The sequence below is a fragment of the Eucyclogobius newberryi genome, unplaced genomic scaffold (genome assembly GCF_026437365.1).
Source record: "Eucyclogobius newberryi isolate DKJ021-1_F unplaced genomic scaffold, fEucNew1.0.hap1 SCAF_3, whole genome shotgun sequence".
NCBI lineage: Eukaryota > Metazoa > Chordata > Actinopteri > Gobiiformes > Gobiidae > Eucyclogobius > Eucyclogobius newberryi.
This window is the reverse complement of record NW_027315945.1, coordinates 20,715,357-20,734,690: the sequence shown is the minus strand read 5'-3', so window position 1 is coordinate 20,734,690 and position 19,334 is coordinate 20,715,357. Positions and strand designations below refer to the sequence as shown.

The 19,334-nt window shown below is 39.1% G+C and overlaps 1 protein-coding gene across 1 annotated transcript in view; it reads left to right on the top strand.

The window, feature by feature from the left end:
- The window catches only part of LOC140373887 (nuclear factor of activated T-cells, cytoplasmic 1-like), a 64,030-nt gene that overhangs the window by 10,637 nt on the left and 34,059 nt on the right, over positions 1–19,334 (top strand). The window contains exons 4-6 of the mRNA XM_072460591.1: positions 5,160–5,362; positions 7,942–8,114; positions 9,279–9,419. Of these exons, the coding sequence (XP_072316692.1) occupies positions 5,160–5,362; positions 7,942–8,114; positions 9,279–9,419 (517 nt within the window). The remainder of the gene's footprint in view (positions 1–5,159; positions 5,363–7,941; positions 8,115–9,278; positions 9,420–19,334) is intronic.

Below are 19,334 nucleotides of genomic sequence, written 5' to 3'. Positions count from 1 at the left end.
CCCTTTTGGTCACCATGTTAACTGTACATTTTGGGTACATAGTAAGCCTATTCTTATATTATAGTCAATTTAAATTCCTTTTCTTCAATGCATACCCTATTTGATTATATATATGTTGTTTTTATTATTGTTCATCATTTTATGTTGCACCGTATCGCCAAAGCAAGTTGCTATGTTTGTGAATTTTGTTCTTTGAAAATGGCAATAAACCTTTTTCTGGTTTTGATTCCGGTTCTGATGCAACAGGGGTGTCTGATGGCGGCAAAGTTATCCCTAATGCTCTGTAAATAAGGGTAGGTTTTACTTAGGGCTTGGTGTGCTGGTGACAAAGCCATATTTTTCTATGTAATTTGGACCCTCACTTGTCTAGACATGGGTTAACTTTTGAAACTTTGCCCTTGATGACATAACTCCTAAGTGCTGCACTCAACACAAACGTTGAGGGATAGGGGTAGCTTATAAAATAAGGGGAAACATTTTTGAGTTTGGAAACTCAATATTAAAAGATTGCATATGTTGCCTTATGCATTCAATATGGGCCTCAGGAGACATTTGTGCTGTGATGGAGAAAAGTGTGTGAGGAGAAATGAGTGATTTAATTGGGCACAAAGGCTGGCTGTGACTGTGAGCCGAGAGATAATAGGGAAAAGTCTTTCTCCTGTCTGGGTTTCTGCTCCTGTGCAACTTTCAGACATCCTCATCCCAATTCTCCTCGCCAGGTGGACATCTACGACTCATGACATTTCTCCAGACTCTGATGAAATCACTGTGAAGAGATGAAGGCAGCCACTGCCTGTGTAGTGTATCCACACTCAATATCAAGCTACGTCAGGCACATTTAATTTACCTGCTATCCAACACACTCATTTGTTCCTTCAACTACTAAAGCCTTTACAATTGCTCACTTTACCATAGTTGATGCTAAAGTATGTCCTCTTAACCTCTTGGAAATGGCCCCGTTACCTAACATTACTTAAACGATAAATGAATGAAGTTAAAAGGGGTTGAAAGAAAAGGACAACGGAAAATGGAAAAAATACCCAAAACTGAGTTTGTGATGGATCCACATTGGTCCAAAGGTTACACTTAGATAAATGGTGGACAGCCTGGTCTCTGCCTGACTCCTCACACCATGCTTCACACGTCCTCAAAGCGTCTGCTCAGCTGACCCACAATGCACAGCTGCAAGCAATGATGTCATTAATACTTCAGCTTCCATATCCACTCTGTTTTTCTTGTGCCCCGACCTTCAGATATGGCCCCGGCCTCAGCGCCTGTGCACAGAGGTGTAAATGGTTCTGACACAGTGGCAGCAGTTGGCATCTGCAAACAATGGCAACAAGCTGGAATCTAAAGACATCTTTTGTAAATTAGATTCCAATTGAAATAGCTTGGTTTGGTCTGTAGCTCGTGGAGAGGTTTGAGAGCAGTTGAATAGTTGCTGATGTGATGCCAATTCTTACTCTGTCCTTGGTGGTGGTCAGAAAGACTATAGATTGCAACCACGTTTCTCTCAGCAAGTGCTAAGAGAGTGAATAAATGCCACATCCAATTATAACAGAACTTTGGATATTGTCAAAGGATGCAATAAGGTATAAGACCAATGCATTAATATGAATATTTTAAGTAGTTATCCACATCAAGGTTTACGATAACATCTCTGTCCATCTCTCCTGCTTTATTCATCCTTCGAGGATAAAATGAAGGAGTTAAACCTCTTGGTGCTGTGCTTTAGGGAGCCTCCCAGAAGTTCAGTGGAAGCACAGGGGAGCTTTAGGAAGAGGGTCAGTGAGAGCACATATGGTAAAGAGATCGAGGTAGGGCACCTGAGGGGGGCTAAGCTTACTACTTTGCTTCTGGGAAGACCTGCGTAACCACAAGGAATATCTGACATCATTAATCACTTCCTCTGTGCTATGAGGTCATAATGGTTGGCGTAAGGATGTCACTGTCATCGTGAGCTACCAGAAAGAGACAGGAGAGAGAAGACCACCCCTCATAGTGCCCCTCAATGTACAGATCCCTGCTCTGAGGTAATGGACGAGGTCAGCGACAAATCCACACAAGCCCTTCAAGGGAAAAGTGACAGGCGACACAGATTTTCAACTCTCCGTCTGCCTTTTATTAAATCATAAGGAACGTCATGCAATTTTACGCTCCAGTGTTTTCGATTTGTACCTCATACCTTAGCAAAGCGGTCTCACGAGTCAATACAGTCGTAACTGGTAGCATGTGCGGCTAAGGATAATTACCACTGGTGACATAAGTAAAATATAACAAGCAGAGAGGGTTGTGCTGGTGAGATCACCACAGAAAATGAAGTGGTCCCTTGAGTTTCCAAAACTTCAAGAAGCTCCTGACCCCCTCCTAACTCACTGATGACTAGCATGTGTGACTAGCGCATGGGTCAAGACAGCTGCTAGAGACACAAGAAGTAAAAAAGGACCACTGGAACCGGATTTGAATGACAGCCTTAGTTTGATCACTACCTTCTATTCTTTTGAAGTCCAAATCATAGAGCAAAGCCAGATATCCACTGCTGCGTGGATTATTGAGACATATGGATTTACATTCAACTTCAGTGACAAGTCACATCCTCTTTTATTCAACATAATTAACATTGAAAATACTGCTGCAGAATGAGAAGGACCATATCCCCAGCTTTCTCCTAAATCCAGACATACGTTACTTAATCTTCATATTTATTACCACACGATATGTTAGCGCTAATTTCCACAGACTTCCCGCGACAGCCTGCCTCTTTCCTGACCAACCGCAACTGCTAATTATAAACCCATTAATCAGATTATGTCATAGGTTACATGTGGCGTGCGTTTTGTTATATGACTCAGGCAGTTAGATAAATAGCAGGCCCTTTATTCCTTTTCACGACACCCCTACGTTCACTTCCATAGAGCCCAAAGAAAATGACTGCAAAGCGCCTGTGTGTGTTGTGGTAATAGAGCAATTTGAGGGATTTATTTCAGATGACCATTTTGGTTAGCCATGGCTCTTGACTAAATGATCCCTTTCGGTGAATGTCATGTGTGGTCGAATTCCCACCTGAATGCATATTTGGGCGACCATTGTTTGATTTCTCTGGACTTAAATTTGAGCGTCTTTTTGGTTTGGAGAAGTGGTTTTCGTCTGCCACCATCTGCCAATCCCACTATGTGTACCCACTGCATAAAGCAAGCATCTCCTGGGAGGTCTGAAGGTCTCAAGTCTTTATTCCTTGCTCCAAGAAAAATCCACGACGGTAAAATTACGTGGTCAATCAAAAATCAAGTATTAGCTGTCATTAACCGCTGCACGAGTTTGTAACTCTGTATGCTCATGGTTTTAACCAATTACACACTTGCTTAAATCATCAAAATTATGTTACAATGTTACCAGTCAGTCCTTGAATGCCTAATTTGAATTGGCAGTTACGAACCGAAAGTGCCATTGAACCATTTGTACTTTTCAAACTAGGTGTGGCGGAGGACATTTTTCCTCTCAAATGTTCTGGAGTTAGTGTTTTTATTAGCCCAGAGTTAGCAGGTAATGGTGGACTATTAGAGGAAGTAGTCCTTGTTTGAAGTGGTGGTTGTGATACAGGAGTCTCTTTGATCACAGCAGGACTTCGTCTCAGAATTTTAATGGAAATCATAATGCATGTTCATAACAACCCAAAGTTAACAAGGTAGGATTGCTTTTTTCAGGTGTGCTTGTATTCCATTGAGATGTTCCTTTCATTATTTCATTACCTGATTGAAATGTTGTATTTTAAGGTTTGTCGTTATAAGAGGTAAAAAGAAACTTCAACTCAACTTTGAAAATATACATCTTACTGAATTTTATTTAACTTTCGATTTGTTTTGCTTGATTTAAGTGGTAAAATGCTCATGTGATTTTAAGTTTAACAAATGTATTCTAATATTGATTGCAGTATTTTATTTATTTTATTCACCTTTATTTAACCAGGCAACTTTTTTTTTCAATGGACCTGTATATTTAAATAACTCCACATTTTTGATAATTTGTATATTTTTCCACCTCTTATCAGATATTAAAAAAAAAACAATTTCTTGTCTTTGAGCAACCTTCAGGCCTCTGCTTCATTTTAGGCCCAGTGGCTGTGTCAGGCTGTGTTTCTGCTGAGATTCAGTCTAGAGCCTGATCTCTGTAGACACGTTTTAATAGCACCAGTGTGATTTTAATGGACGGTGAAGTTATGAAGGAAGTCTGTCTCTATCTCAGCCTCCAAGTCTCTTCGCACTGGAGATCCCAACACAGAGGGGCTTCCAGACATCAAACCCTCTCTTAAAGGAATGTCAGGCTAGTAAAAAGAGGAAAAATGCAGCGACCAGTGAAATAGGTGTATCCAATCCAACCGAAAAGCAAACAAAGAGGGAGGGGCCATGTACTATAACTAGAAGTATAACTGCTGAAGTAATGGTTTCTAGTAAGAATTAAACTGATTAAATAAATTAAATGTAGTTTAAATATAATAAGTATACAGTAGAAACCCATGCTACAATTTATATTACTGCTTACTGCTTACCTCTGCAAATTCCAGTACTACTTATTTGTATTACTAGTACAACCATTGCATGCTTTTTATTATAGTTATCATTTTGTATTCATGGGAAACACACTGATGAAACATGTATTGTTGCCATAGCAAATAACAGTGAAAAACAAAATATTCTATATTGTTAATAAATAAGTATTAGGCCGAAAAGTGCAACATTGTCTCAGGGATGTTGTTGCTTTGCCTGGCTCCACAGTTAAACCTGTCTTGCATTCACTCTTTTACAAGTATTTCTATTACTAAAAGGTTCACCTTGAAAAACACATTTTATCTATGAGCGGGGTCGCCTCTCCACTGATCTCACCTGTGACTTATTTCCGGTGGTGTCAACCTATTGTCTCCATGGGAAAACGACAATGCCATACTGTTCCAAGCAAAGCAATAACATCTTCATAGAGACAAGCAAATGGTTTATCCTCCACCAGAAAAAAAAGTTACATCATAGTGTTTCTTTAAACACCAGTATGTTGTAGATATTTCATTACATTCCACCTTTGAGCCCCATGTAACTTATACTTAATTCTCTCTACATCCTAATGCCTGCCCATTGCCTCTCACCTGGGTGCCTTTGTTCTCTCTCCAGCTTTACGGCTACATGGAGAGCGAGCCCCTCACCCTGCAGCTGTTCATCGGCACCGCAGACGACCGCCTCCTGCGCCCGCACGCCTTCTACCAGGTACATCGCATCACTGGCAAAACCGTGTCCACTGCCAGCCACGAAGTCATGCAATCCAACACCAAACTCCTCGAGATCCCCCTGCTGCCCGAGAACAACATGAGAGCCATGTGAGTGCAAACTAACCCTTTGTTTCTTTTTTTTTTAAACTTTTCTGAAACACCAAAATGCACCCCTGCTCCACCAGGCTCTACAAACAGAATGGCTGATGAGAGGTATTGTACAGGAGCCGCAACTGACTTATTGCACCTCTGGAGATTTGACATCTCAAGAGCAGAAAAGTGTGTTTTAGTTTTGACATCGAAAGAAACTACAGACTCCAAACTACCAAAGTTCTTACACTACAAATAACAAAAGCAGGTGGCTTGAACGTATCTCAGGTTTACACTCTAAACAGATTTTTTTAGTGACATATAGACATAGTGGCAATCCTTGGATTCTGCAGTTTACACAGACAGGGAACACAACATCTCTGTTTAAAGTGCTAACCAGCATTAACCATTCAATAAAAGTCTGCTATTTAGGCTATTTTAGACTTCCAACTTTCTGAAGTGAGTTAGTTGTGGAGATATAGACCATTAATACCATCCAAAATAGATATTACTTCTACTACTACTTTTGAACTGGAGAAAAACATTTAGCATTACACTGTGGCTTAGATAATGAAAAACACTTCAGATGTTTTCAAATGCAATATTGTGTTGTAAAGCTCTGATTCAACATGGCCTTGATGATTTTAACATTTGCTCTTCCTCTTGTGTGACCCCGCATTGCCACAACACACCTCACATTGTATCATATTTAAGAGCGCCTGCTCCCATATGACTTAATGCGTCCCTCAGGGTGAATGCGATCTTATATAAAAAATATTCAGAAGGAAGTTGCTTTTCCCCTTTCGTTGTCGGCACACATGCGAAACGAAGAGCGAACATTTGGTCTTTCATTCCCAAACTAAATTATTGTAAAGGTCATGGCTAAGTGTTTAACCGTCTCTTTCCACTGAACTGTTGAGCAGCCGCCTCGATAACACTGCAGCTCATGTCGGTTCTCTCGTGCCAATAATCATTCTTTTACTGTGTGGGATGTAGGAAGTCGAGAAAGCCAGTCAAAGTTTCTGTCAGGTTCAATTTGTCATTCTTTTCAGATTTTTTTTGTTGTTGAGGAAAATAGACATTTGTATTTAAACCAACACCTGACATAAGAACATTTATTCTTTGAAAATTGGAAAAGCTTGTTTGTTGTAGAGTGGTTGTTGCATCTCTTTTCCTCCTCTTGTCCAAAGTCCTGCAGGTTAAATCTAAACACCTTTTACACGATGCATGCAATAATTAGTGGAAGAAAATGAGTGTAGAACATTTAGTAATTGGGCTTTTCAAGTGTTAAATGGAAGGTGGAAATTAAAATCAAAAGGAAAATCTGAATCAGCCGACAACTTAACTTTTACCATGTGTTCCAGGAACTCTGCCCAAAAGACCTACCATGTAAAATAACTGAAATGCCAAACCATATCCCATTTGTATTCATTTACTTTTTATCAGCCACTGAAGATTAATTTCATAGCAAATCCTTTTTTTTCCACATTTGCTGAAATGTTACTCTTTTACCTCCCAAATAGTGAGATGAAATCAAGCCCAACACGTGGCAGTGGTTGAAGTTGTCCGACAGTAACGTTAAATAGTGCTCGTGCGGTGGACAGCTTTAGTGCAGTCACAATAGTATGACTTTGTGTGTACATAATACAGTCAACAGGGTCTGCAGCTATAAAGTCGAAGCTCTGTATTTGCTGTGAGAGTAGTTAGATCCCTTTAGTCTTTAAATCTGTGATGCGCAGTGGAGAAAATCAGACTCTGACTTTGATGATATGCTGCAATAATAATGATTTTGCCATGCTCCAATAGATCTTCTCTCTAGGGTCCATAACTCACAAGTTTGGTACTTTTACTTTTTTTTAGAATAGCAAAAGAACAATTTCTGTGTCCTCATTGATGGGACTGCAACGATTAGTCAGAATAATCAGAATGATTGGAATGATCCACTATTAAAATAATCACTGACTGTTTTCATAATTATTAATAATTATCTGGACTATACAGAGTCTCACGCCAAACTAACTTTTAAAACAAAGACCCGGGATTATTAAATACAAATGTCCGAATGAATAAACAGTTTAGGATTTTTATCAAGTATTCACTTTATTTTGTAAATATTTTTCAGTCATCATATTCTTACCCTTATGATTAAAAAACTCATGTACCTGGCACTATATAGATTGTTTGACTAATCATAAAAATAATTGCTGACTAGTCGACTACCAAAATATTTGTTAGTCACAGCCCTAATTATAGATAGAGCCTAAATGCCATAAATAATAATACAAGATAAATACATTCATAAATTCATATTCATGTGCAATACTTTGACATAATGTCAATCATCTTGGTGCAATATTCTCTGTCCATATAACAGCTGTAAATAAGTGTCACTATTGTTATTATTATATAGTATAAGAGGTTTTTTTCTAAAAGAGAGTTTTTTTATACGTTATCTGTTTATTATTTACTTCTGTACCTACTTTGTGTTGCAACACTGGAATTTCCCCTTTGTGGGACAAATAAAGGCTTATCTTAAAAAAACCTGTATCTTCTTTAATCAGTGTGTTCCAACTCTTACTTTGCTTTGCTTGTTGCAGAATTGACTGTGCAGGGATCTTGAAGCTGCGTAATTCAGACATCGAGCTGCGCAAAGGAGAGACGGACATTGGTCGTAAAAACACCCGAGTGAGACTGGTGTTCAGAGTCCACATCAACCAGCCCAATGGTAGAACCATGTCCCTGCAGGCTTCCTCCAACCCCATCGAGTGCTGTAAGTATCAACTACTTTCGCTAACGTTTAGTGTTCAAAAAAGAAAAAAGATGAATATACTAAATTAACCACATGGATAATGCCTCGACTGTGACTGTACATAATGTTACTTCTACTACTCTGCTATTACTTAATACATCTGCTATAAACTATTATTACTCATTTTGTTTGACATTTTCTGTAACTTTTCAAAGCATTAGTAAAGGTTTTCAAGAACTCAGACCGTATGTATTTTTGTGTGTGTATATTTTATACTTTGTCGCTATTGACAGTAGTTACAATACTTAGTACAAAGATTTGACGATTTCCAATGGGTGTGACTGACAGGCGGCTTAACCAATCAAAGACACTTGTGATCCATGAGATAGAACAGACTGTTTTGTCCCATGGAGGAAATTGGTTTGCAACAGTCACTTATTCCATCAGTTATGGCAGCAAGACATTCAGTCCTTCAGAAACTTTACTGCTTGTGGGACAAAAGAATACTTGCATCTGTTCTTCCTGAACGCTGGAGGAACGACTAAACTATGTAAATCTAAGATTAAACATAAGTTACACATTAGACATTAAGAGACACATGCCTGATTGGACAGGCCCAAATGAGGACAGATATCTGATGCGCTCTACAATCTGGTTCCATGCTCTTCTGCATTCGAACAGAAAGTAGGAGAGACTTTCTTGGAACTAAAGTCATAGCCGCTACCCAAAGCATTAGCTCTCTATTTTGCTGAAATGTTATGACTGAATGCTCAAGTAACTGTAGTAAATCTTACAAATTAGTTCATATAGTTCACGTTTCCCAAATGTCATGTGCCAGTCAACCATGTGTGACATGGTTCAGTACATTTATGGAATAATGTCCTTGTATTTTTATGTGTACATGTGATGCCATAACAAGCTTGCAATGTAGTTTATTGGCAGATATTGACTTAACTCCCTGTATTGCTACATACCATAAGAGGAGGCCAGCTCTATCCTTTTAAAAACTAAAAAACACACATGCTCTCAAGGTTTGCCAGCGAAAATGATGTTGATGAATTGTCTCTGGCATTTAAAAGCAGATGTTGGCCTCAACTAATGTCATGATATAAATTTGCTAAGCTTATTTCTGCAGTTTTCTTGGCCACAGTGAACTGTTTTTATCCCCTGTATTTCTTGCCACAGCTCAGCGCTCAGCCCAGGAGCTTCCCTTGGTTGAGAAACAGACCGTGGACAGTTATCCAGCCACCGGGGGAAAGATGATGCTGGTGAGCGGCCTCAACTTCCTCCCCGACTCCAAGGTGGTGTTTGTGGAGAAGGCCCAAGGTAAGCCACGCCCCTATGATGCTACCACACCTGCTACTACGCTCCGCAAGCACTGCACTCCACTGGTCACTGGTTTGGTGATATAGCAAATATGCACGTATTTCACAATTTTCCTAGAGCCTGCTTCACTATTTGGATTTGATCACAATGGAAAGCTTTAATCACATAAGGTGAATTAAGCTATTTTCTTCAGAGTTCACGCTTCACTGCAATTGGTTAAATCCACCTGTCAGCCATTCCAATCATAACGGGCCAATAGTGCGGCTGCATCAAAGGTAGACGACACGTGCTTGAGCGTAGAGCTGCATTGGATCATGATACAAGATCAGATCATCATCGATTTGTCCAGTCGTAGTGACTTTACAACTGCTCCTGTCACGGCTACAATCTTTTCCCCCTCAGCTCTTTACACTTCCATCATAAAAATCACTACACTATACCTTATCTTTAATATTGCCTGTACGAGTCACTAGCCCTAGACGTCTGGCACAGCAGCAGAATCTACCATTACTTGCCACTATTACTTCACCCTCTGTTGCTGCCACCAAAGTGTTTACTGCCGACCAATTTCCCCTCTTATTCAATATCTCTAAACTCGTCTCTCTCCGTCTGGCTTTGCCTCCTAACTTTCCTCCAGTTTCTCCTCCCCGTCAAAATAGAGCAGGCTGGGCCAAAAGAGGCACATGTGGTGTGCATTAAGCCACTATATTTTTAACCAAAGCGTATTTACATTTGCTGAAGTTTCCATTGCCTGTTCATTGGTGCTCGCCACAACTCAAGGAATGAATCACAAGCAGGGCATGTGCAACGTCTCACTTTCTCTCACTTTCTCTGTCTCACTGCACTCGCTCACTCACTCTGACATTTAGCCTGGCGCTACTTTGACCTCAACTTACACAGCCGGACTCTGACCCTGTCTGTCAATAACAACATTATAAGGCTAGAAATATTTGACTTATGTTTTGGTCATACATCTTTAAAAATGAGTGTGTGGGTGGGAAAGTGCTACTGAAGTTTGCAGGCATCATTTCCTTGATGGGTGCCACTGAATCATTGCAAACAAAAGCAATCTTTGTAGTTAAAGCCAATTTTAAGAAGTGAGCGAATTAGACAAGGTGATCAATCATTGTAAAACACATAAATAATGTATACACATTGCATAATTTAAAACTAATGGGCTTAATAGAGCAATACATCTTATTTGAATTCACAGACAATCCCATTATATACAGGTGACACAAACATGGAATTTCTTGTTTCCTCCTTGTGGACTTGAAACTGTAACATTAAAATATATATTTATATGTGACTGACTTATATTCACAACATAGTATACAGTACCTCTTTTTAAATGTCATTAAAGGTGTATATTAGCATTTAGTTTTGGGGCCCAATAGAGTAATGTTTTTGATAGTGTTCTTATGTCTTTTCTGCTCCTCTTTTATGATATGATGATCTATTTCTTATTGGTGTCAGAGTTTGCTTACGATGCACAAACTGGAACAGGTCTTCCAAAACTGCCTAAAATGAACAGGAAACCCCTTTAACATGGGTCAGATTTCTCATTTTCCATCCCTTGTGAGAAGGCCTATAAACTATATTACAGGCCTAACAGTGGGCGGATGCCCTTTTCTAATGTGAGGTCTCCCTCCTGGATTTATTTAGTCACAGAGGGATCCCCCTTGAGAGGAAAGCCAGGGTATACCAGCTCTCCCCCCACGCACCCACTCTTTTGGCCGGACACAAAACCCCACATGCCTCCTGGCCACTGTGCTTCCTCTTCCTCGCTGCATTCATCTCACCTCTCTCTTCCCGGTAAAGACATTAGTTCAAGTGGGATCCCCAAACTCTATCCCACTGTTCACATTTTAGTGGTTTGTTTTTCATCTCTGCAGAGTCAAGGAAGATGGAGAATTCAAGTCATAAAATGTATTTCTTTCTTAGTACCACTTACTATGTCTGCTTTTATGTCAACTTTAATGACCTGTTACTTCCCTGGTCTCCTCAGAACACAATACTGACAGAACCACACGCATTTATGGGAAAATAATCATATTTGTCAAATATTCCAAAACATTGGCTTTTAATTGAATGTACGCATTCTGCAACAATTTATTCCGGTAAACCATCTGCCTTCACTGACACGTAAATAGCATAATATATTCTAAATATGCTTTGTGGTACTGTATCCTTTGGCTCATAGCTCTTTACGCCAGATGCCCTCCCCAACATAATCCTCTCCATTATCCTTGTTTGAGAGCTGTGCAGGAATTAGTGGCAGTTATTTGCACACTCGAAATCTGATTATTGTCCCATTTTTGAAGTCATAAGATTAAACAGAAGAATAATCTGATTTTACAATTTGCATGTCATATAAATACTCCTTAAAGTCCAGAAATCAGATAATAATCAGATGTTGATATGTAATTAAACATAGCCACTGATTTGGAGTAACTTTTTTTATGCCAGATCCATCCGTTTCCATCTATGCTTGATTCATACTAACATTATTTAAGTATTTGTAGTGGATTTGCATGACTTTTCTGGCATTTCTTCGGGATCTAAACTGTCCGTGGAATAAAATAGGCAGTAAAGTTATAATTACATTAGAGAATTATTCAATAACATTGTTTTATATTCATCTGGAAAAGCTCATGACTGAATGCAGCCATGAAATACAGAACTTTTCACCGCAATTACCATTCACAGACACAGTCATAACTTTATATTTGGAGACACAAACTCTTGGGTTGAGCTCACAAATGATTGCTTGTGCCACAGTGGTGACAGCCATTACTGCCGCTGCCATCAAAGGTCAGAGCAGAGACTGGTGTTCCAACATCCACTCCAATAAACACCTTCCCCAAAGTCTCCACCAATCCTCCAGAGCAACAGACGCTTTCTGAATGCGCCCCGACACTGTGTGAATAATTATGAACAGTTGAGTCATAGGAGATCACAAAAATGGCACAAAACAAGTATTGATGAAATCTGGTTTTACATGTTTTTATTCACGTCTGGTTGTATTTTTAGGGCATCATGAAAGAGCAGTATTAGCAAGGCATATGGAATACATTTGATCGACTTTCTTTGTACAGCACACACACACAAAGCCTCCAAAGTATACAAAACAAGCACAACTTCAATAGATAGAAATAAAATAGGTTTAAAAATATAACGCACTATGTACATAATAAGTAATACATTATGTAACAATTAAAAACAATGAATAAAATGATAAAACACAATCATAGGACCACATAATTTCCAGTAAAATTGTGTTTTTTTGATAATGCCTTAAAGCATCTACTGAAGAGACAGTGGGGAGGAGAATTTTATTTATTTTTAATTGTTTTGGGCCAACCAAACTAAATCTAATAGAAATAGATTTGATTTTCTAGGCGAGAGTCTGGCACAAAATGTGGTTATTTAGCTGAACTTGGACAAAAATGTGTATCTCGATATTATGTAAATGACAATATTCAGTGAAATGTGCAAAAAATCCCCATTAATGTTGTGTTTTTTATTCAAAAGTGCTGAAATATCCCTTTATATGACTTTATTTGAAATGTTACTCTCTTTTTGCAGTTTTGTAAATACGTTTTGCTTGATATTCTAATTTTGCATATCTTCAAATCAACAAATATTATGCATTATTCAAGATATCTCCCTCCTATAGCATAAAGTTTCACCCATTTTCAGTTAGAAGTCCCCTTTCGTTCTCTTTTTATACTGGCTTTTTATACAAGAGTAAAACCTTTGTATGTATAATATTTTTCTGTTATATTTCTCATGTGATTTATTCTTCAAAAACATCCTCCTGGGATGTCCCAAGATAAAAAATAAGCAAAGCTCAATTTACCATGAAAATAATGACTGAGTGTTTTCATGTGGCCCAGTGCTCCGCTTTGTCACCCACAGGATAGTGATGCAAACTGCGTGCGGTGTGGAGTGTGTGGATTGCTTGGTGTTTAGCCTGCAGGCCTGTTTGCCCTGCTCTAGGAAGTGTTTTCTGAGAGTCATCCGTGAGGGATTCCCTGTAGAAGCGCAAGTCGGAAAAGACAAGAACCTCAGAGGATCCGACTGAGGAACAGAAGAAGCAGGAAAAGAGAGGGATTTTAGGAAACATTTGGGGACTGTTTTAGGAGGGTGAAGATAATACATTTGAGGACAGTGGTTCAGTGGTCATTCTATTAGTAGGAGCGAGGATTGAATCTTAAATTAATGTGATGGTTTTCTTGGACAAAAAAGTGTTTATTTGTGTGTGAGTGGTTTAAATGCAGTTGTTATGGAGTAGTGGCCACTTGTTTGCCCTGGAGAGAACGTGAAAAGAAGTTCACTACAGTACAGACAAATCACACAATAAATACTGTTCAATTTATACTGCAGTCTTTCTCCCTGCCATTACTTGGTTATTTGTTATGCAAATGAACCTGTCCAGAGATTTGCATGTTATATACAGTAGCAAAGTAGTTTATTTTGTTTCTTTTTTTACTTTGTTTAAATTTGTCTTTAATGTATTTTACTGCAGCTTACTAGAGTCAGCAGAGAGCGGTGATGCTGTTCATGGTGGTCAGGTTTTACACAGTGAAAGCTAAACAGCTTTGGTTATCTTAACAATTACAGCTCTCGTATCCCAGATGAGAGATAGTGGACGATCTCTCCGCACAGTTCCAACATGAGCGATGACGTTACTATAGATAATCTCAATTTAGATTCCTAAATAAACACAACAGAACTTTCAGAGTACTTCCAAAAAAGCAAAAGCAGCACTATCTTATTTTTATTCCACCAGTCAATAACTCCAATAACAGGCTTTCCAATTTCTTAGTTCATCACCAAACATTGCCAGGAAACTCTTGATAATTAGACTTTAGCTAGATAATGATAGACTACACTCCACATTTTCCGCACATATCAGCTTCAGCAAAAACATGCCTTCAATAACCTGTTCTTTTTAGACCTTATCGTTAATAGTTTCGTACAATTTGTGAAAGCCACAGTGCAGGGATTTATGATACTTTTCCATTGTTGCCCTATGTTTAACTCCTCTATTACATCTATTATACGTAAGATCAGAGTTGAGTGCGTTTTGGTTCGCCCAAAGACCACTCTTTTGGCACGTCAGCTTTATCACATACCTGGCGCACCTATACGGCCCTGTGTGTTCTGGCTTGTTCGGCTTTCCATGGGCGGAATGAGCGCTACAGGCAGGGAAAATAGACAGACAGACAAACAAAGAAAGGAGGGAGGCGTATGGGGAAGCCTATTCTGTGAGTCAGAGAGGAGCTAAGGGAATTCCCTGGTGTCCCTGCTTCGATGGGTTTTACATCTGGTGAGATTGGAGCTTTGCCTAGAGCACGGCAGCAGTGAGGAAAGGTCTGGCTCACTTCTGTTTTTAAGATGCACTAGACTATAACACTGATAGGATAAGCCTCTTCTGTTGGAACAGCCTGCAGTTAAAGTTCTGGTTAAAACCCAATTTAGTCCCAGATTAGTGTAGGATTAGATTTTAAATTCTCCTTTATTCTACATTGGTTTTATAAGTTCCTCATTTGTTCAGTATAGTTAATAAAAAATAATTGCCCGTAACTGATTTCTGAGGAAGCAGCAAGCAAAGCACTATAAATTCAGTCAATCTGAGGTCAAATGTAGACATATTTCTAAATGTTACAATGATATTTGAGAGGACTGTATTTACATGCTAAAATAAGCAGTTATCTGGTTTAGTTCCAGAAACAGAACAGAAATGACCTTGTCAGGCAAATGGTACATGTAATCACATATTTTACAAAGTTGATAAATCACACTGACAGAACAAAAGCTCTGGTCCCTTTTGAATCAGAGGCTCTTTAATGTATTGAATTATAAAAACTAGAAAAATACTCAGGCTCAAACATCACAAAACAACATAAAACCATTGCAAATGTATAATAAAATACAGCAGACAATAACCATTCATTTGTTTTTATTTCAAACTACATCATAATGAAAAGCAAAGATGAAAAACAATGTTCAATACAAAAACCTGAAGCAGTTATTTACATTTGTCTAACTTCAGCCCTCACATTGAGTGCAGAGGATCAAAGACGGTGCAGGTGCGATTTGTATTGTCTGCGTTCACTCGGACTGTTTATACTTGTACCCTGGGCAAGTTTAAACATCACACAAATTGGTCGATGTATTGTACTTCTAGCGCTATGTCTAGACTGCCCTTTGGATTGAGGCTATGCTCGTCATCATGGTTATTGCTCACAGAGTAGCTTTGGCACTGGGGCACGGTAAGGTCAACCTCCACCTCAGCCTCAGGACACAGACTGCAGGATACACTCATTACAATCAGCTTTTTATACTTCAAATACACACTCTTTATCCCCACCAAACTCACTTTTGTTTGGTCACACCTGTGAACGTGAGTCTACGGCTGGAGTCATAACCATATCATGTTGAAAATATTGAATACATGCTAGCTCATAACACTAAAGCTCCAAGGTTCTGATCAGTGATATGTTTGTTCCACTGTATGGCATTAAGTTTATCTCGTTCCATGGAGACAAGCAGGTGATTCGAGGCGCATGGGTTTTACCAAATCAACTGCAATTGAATTACAGTTTATTGTAATACTGTGGATCACTTCAGGCAAACAGTTGACGTACCCTTCTCCAGAAATGTTACACTTTTAATGCACCTTTAATTTAGCATACAAAGAATTAAGAGAGTCCAACTATCCAATGATGACATGAACACACCATGACAGCACCGGTATGTTCACTTCTGTCCACCATATGTAGGACATAGCGGTGTGCAGAGCGGGTTATGCTTCGACTCTACCTCTGCCCTTGTGTACCACGAAGAACAGCTTTGCTATTATATTTTTGAAATACACTGCACATTTCTTTCACCAAATATTATTCAATTGTAAAAGTCTTTGTGATGTTGTAGCTATCACCTTCAGGTCTTAAGTCCACAGCTGCAGTTTGGCTCTTCAAAAGTCAAAAGAGTAACAATGACCCCAACGTCCCTACTTTGAACTCTCAGGTCTAGTTGGCTCACACTTTACCAGTTTTACGCAAAGAATAACTCACTTCCTGACTGTAAAGCTATCACACGTAGACCGTCTCATAATAATTTACAGCTGATTCTTGATTAGAAGCAGACATGCATAACTCAAGTCTCTGCAGTCTCAGATTGGCAGAACCAGGTGTCTCGAGCTGTACCTCTTGGACCTTCTATCTGGGAACCCTGTTTGACTTTTTGGCCACGCTCCTCATTGGACAGTGAAATAATGTCTGTGAAATTAGAGAAGTGTGCTTGCCAAGCAGCGTAAAAAGATGTTTAAATGATGGAAAATACAGTCCAACACATCAACTATATTGGGAAAATGTGCAACTGGGTTGTTTCAGAAAGTGACATCTAAATGAGAGCATAGCGTTTTCCAATTTCAAAATGTTAAGATTACACTGTTTTAAATCATGAAGGACATGACCAAGTGAATCTTCTTCTTCGCATTCATATTGAAAGCTGATCTCAAAAAGCTATGCCAATATTTGTACACGATTTGGCTGCGTCACATTTTAAATGTCCCTCATAGAGTCACTCCCTTCTACGGCTGTTTGATCAAGGCGATCTTCACTGCTTAAAGGTCTCCTATTGTGTAAATCCACTTTTTGACGCTTTTAACATCGATTCTTTCCCCCTCTTATTTAATCACTCAAAGTTGTATTTAGATACATACATACAATCATACGTCACCGGCTCTTTTCCTTCAATCTCTGCAATTTTATTGTCTTAAACGGTGACATACGTAGGATTTGGCAGCGCTGCATAGCCATTTTGGCACAAATGAAAACAAAAAAAATCTGCTATTGTGAACTGCAGCTCTTTATAGCACGTGGCAGGAAGAAAACAGTGCCAAAGGTTTTCGACCCGGAAGTACACAGACTTGTTTTTCCAGTCGTTTTAGATCAATATTGCGATTTAAGTACTGTAGAAACAGACAAAAGCAAAATAGACCTTCTTTAATGATACATAATATATCATTTCTACTCTCACATGGCCTTGTACAGTCAGGGAATGTATCTGGCAGTCGCAGGAAGGGCTTACTATCTTTTACAAACACTGGCAAATAATCAGTTTTATAAAGAATATTTCTACCTCCTCTTGGCACACATATTATTCACATTCATCAGTGTGCACAGGCCTGCGAGACAAGGGTTAAGCGCTCGAGAAACCTTTGGGTCAGTATTATTCATATGATTAATTATGCTATTTACTTTAACTATCACGCTTCAATACTAGGATACATTTCTTTTATTTATAGCGTCATTATCCCACGTGTAGCCAACTATCAGGACGTCCAAGCATCTTTTCCATTTGCACAAACATGTCACTGTTCATTAAAACTACCACTATACCGTAGCCACACATGCAAGGTCACTTTAATTAATATAATTTCCCAGGTTTATGTTTTCCAGCGTGCGGATGAGTCCAAGAAGCCTCTCCCAGTGATGCCCATGAATAAGAGCCTTATCCTGGCTGTCTATGCTGGTGTTATGCTTTGTCCTTTGTCCATGTGAGTCATTGAGGGCAGCAGGGAGATGGCTCGTTTACCTAAGACTTACATACACTAGCCACAGAACAATCCGTGTATGTGCGTGTCCATGTTTAACTTGGATTACGCCTCCAAACAGTAGCGCCAATTCAGGATCATATTATTTGGGTTTTAATCATTCAAGTTGAAGGACAGAGCCAAGGCATGGGGCAATAATGAGTGTATGACTGCGTGTGTGTGTGTGTGTGTGTGTGTGTGTGTGTGTGTGTGTGTGTGTGTGTGTGTGTGTGTGTGTGTGTGTGTGTGTGTGTGTGTGTGTGTGGTGTGTGTGTGTGTGTGTGTGTGCGTGGGTGGAGAGAGAGGAGGTGTTGTCGAGAACAGAAGTCTTTTGCAGATGTTGCGAAGAAGACTGCAAAAGTCAATGGAAACTTTTTGTGGTTATCAGTTGAACGGCACTCGCTAACTTAACCCAAGAATGCCACATGAGGCCTCATCCCTGCGCTGAAGCCTGACACATTAATTGTTGTGAAAAGATTGCTCTAGCAAAAGTTGTTTAAGGGATTAAGCGAGAAGGGAAAGTTTGAAAACATGTTTACTTGCAGAGGTGAGTGCTGCTGCCGTAGTGTTAGGTTTCCCTGTTGGACAGCGGCCCGGTGCGGAGGCAGTGCAGATTCCCCTTCGTGGTGTCCCAGGACGTAACATGAGGAATGCACATCAGTCTGTCTCTGTCTGTTTCTCTGACCTTTTCTAATTGTCCTTTCTTATACTTTGAGTGACTTTTAGATTCACTTTTACAAGGGAAAAACAGGACAGACGAAATGTAAAAAATAAACAATACAAATTGTGAATTCAGCCACTTCAAAAGATTATGGATTCAATTGATTTAGATGTTCAATTTTTTTTTTATTGATTTCGTTTCCTTATTGGTTGACTAAAAGGGGTCAATGACCATGTTTTCCACCAACTGTTATGTACAAACTTAAACTCTATATTTGTAGAAAAGACAGAATAAACTGAGTATTCAAGCGCAAATCAGTCCATACTTTCTCCTTTCTGCTTTTGACACAAACCCTTATCGTGATAAAGAGAGTGACTAAAGACCTACAGCCCTAGTAACAACAGTGTGCAATGCTGTAGTTATTAAGTGACTGCTGCTCTAAGGGATTCAGTGTGTGACATCATCTCATCTTGATTGGGTCAAAATTATCTGAGCTCCATAAACACAAACAGCAGAAATGGAGATTATAAATAATACTAGAAGATGTATTTATTTTTCCAGTAAAAAATATTATTTCATAGTTTTTTTTTTTTTATTTTTAAGCCAGGATTTATCATAGTTAAAAGACTTAAAAGACACTGATTGT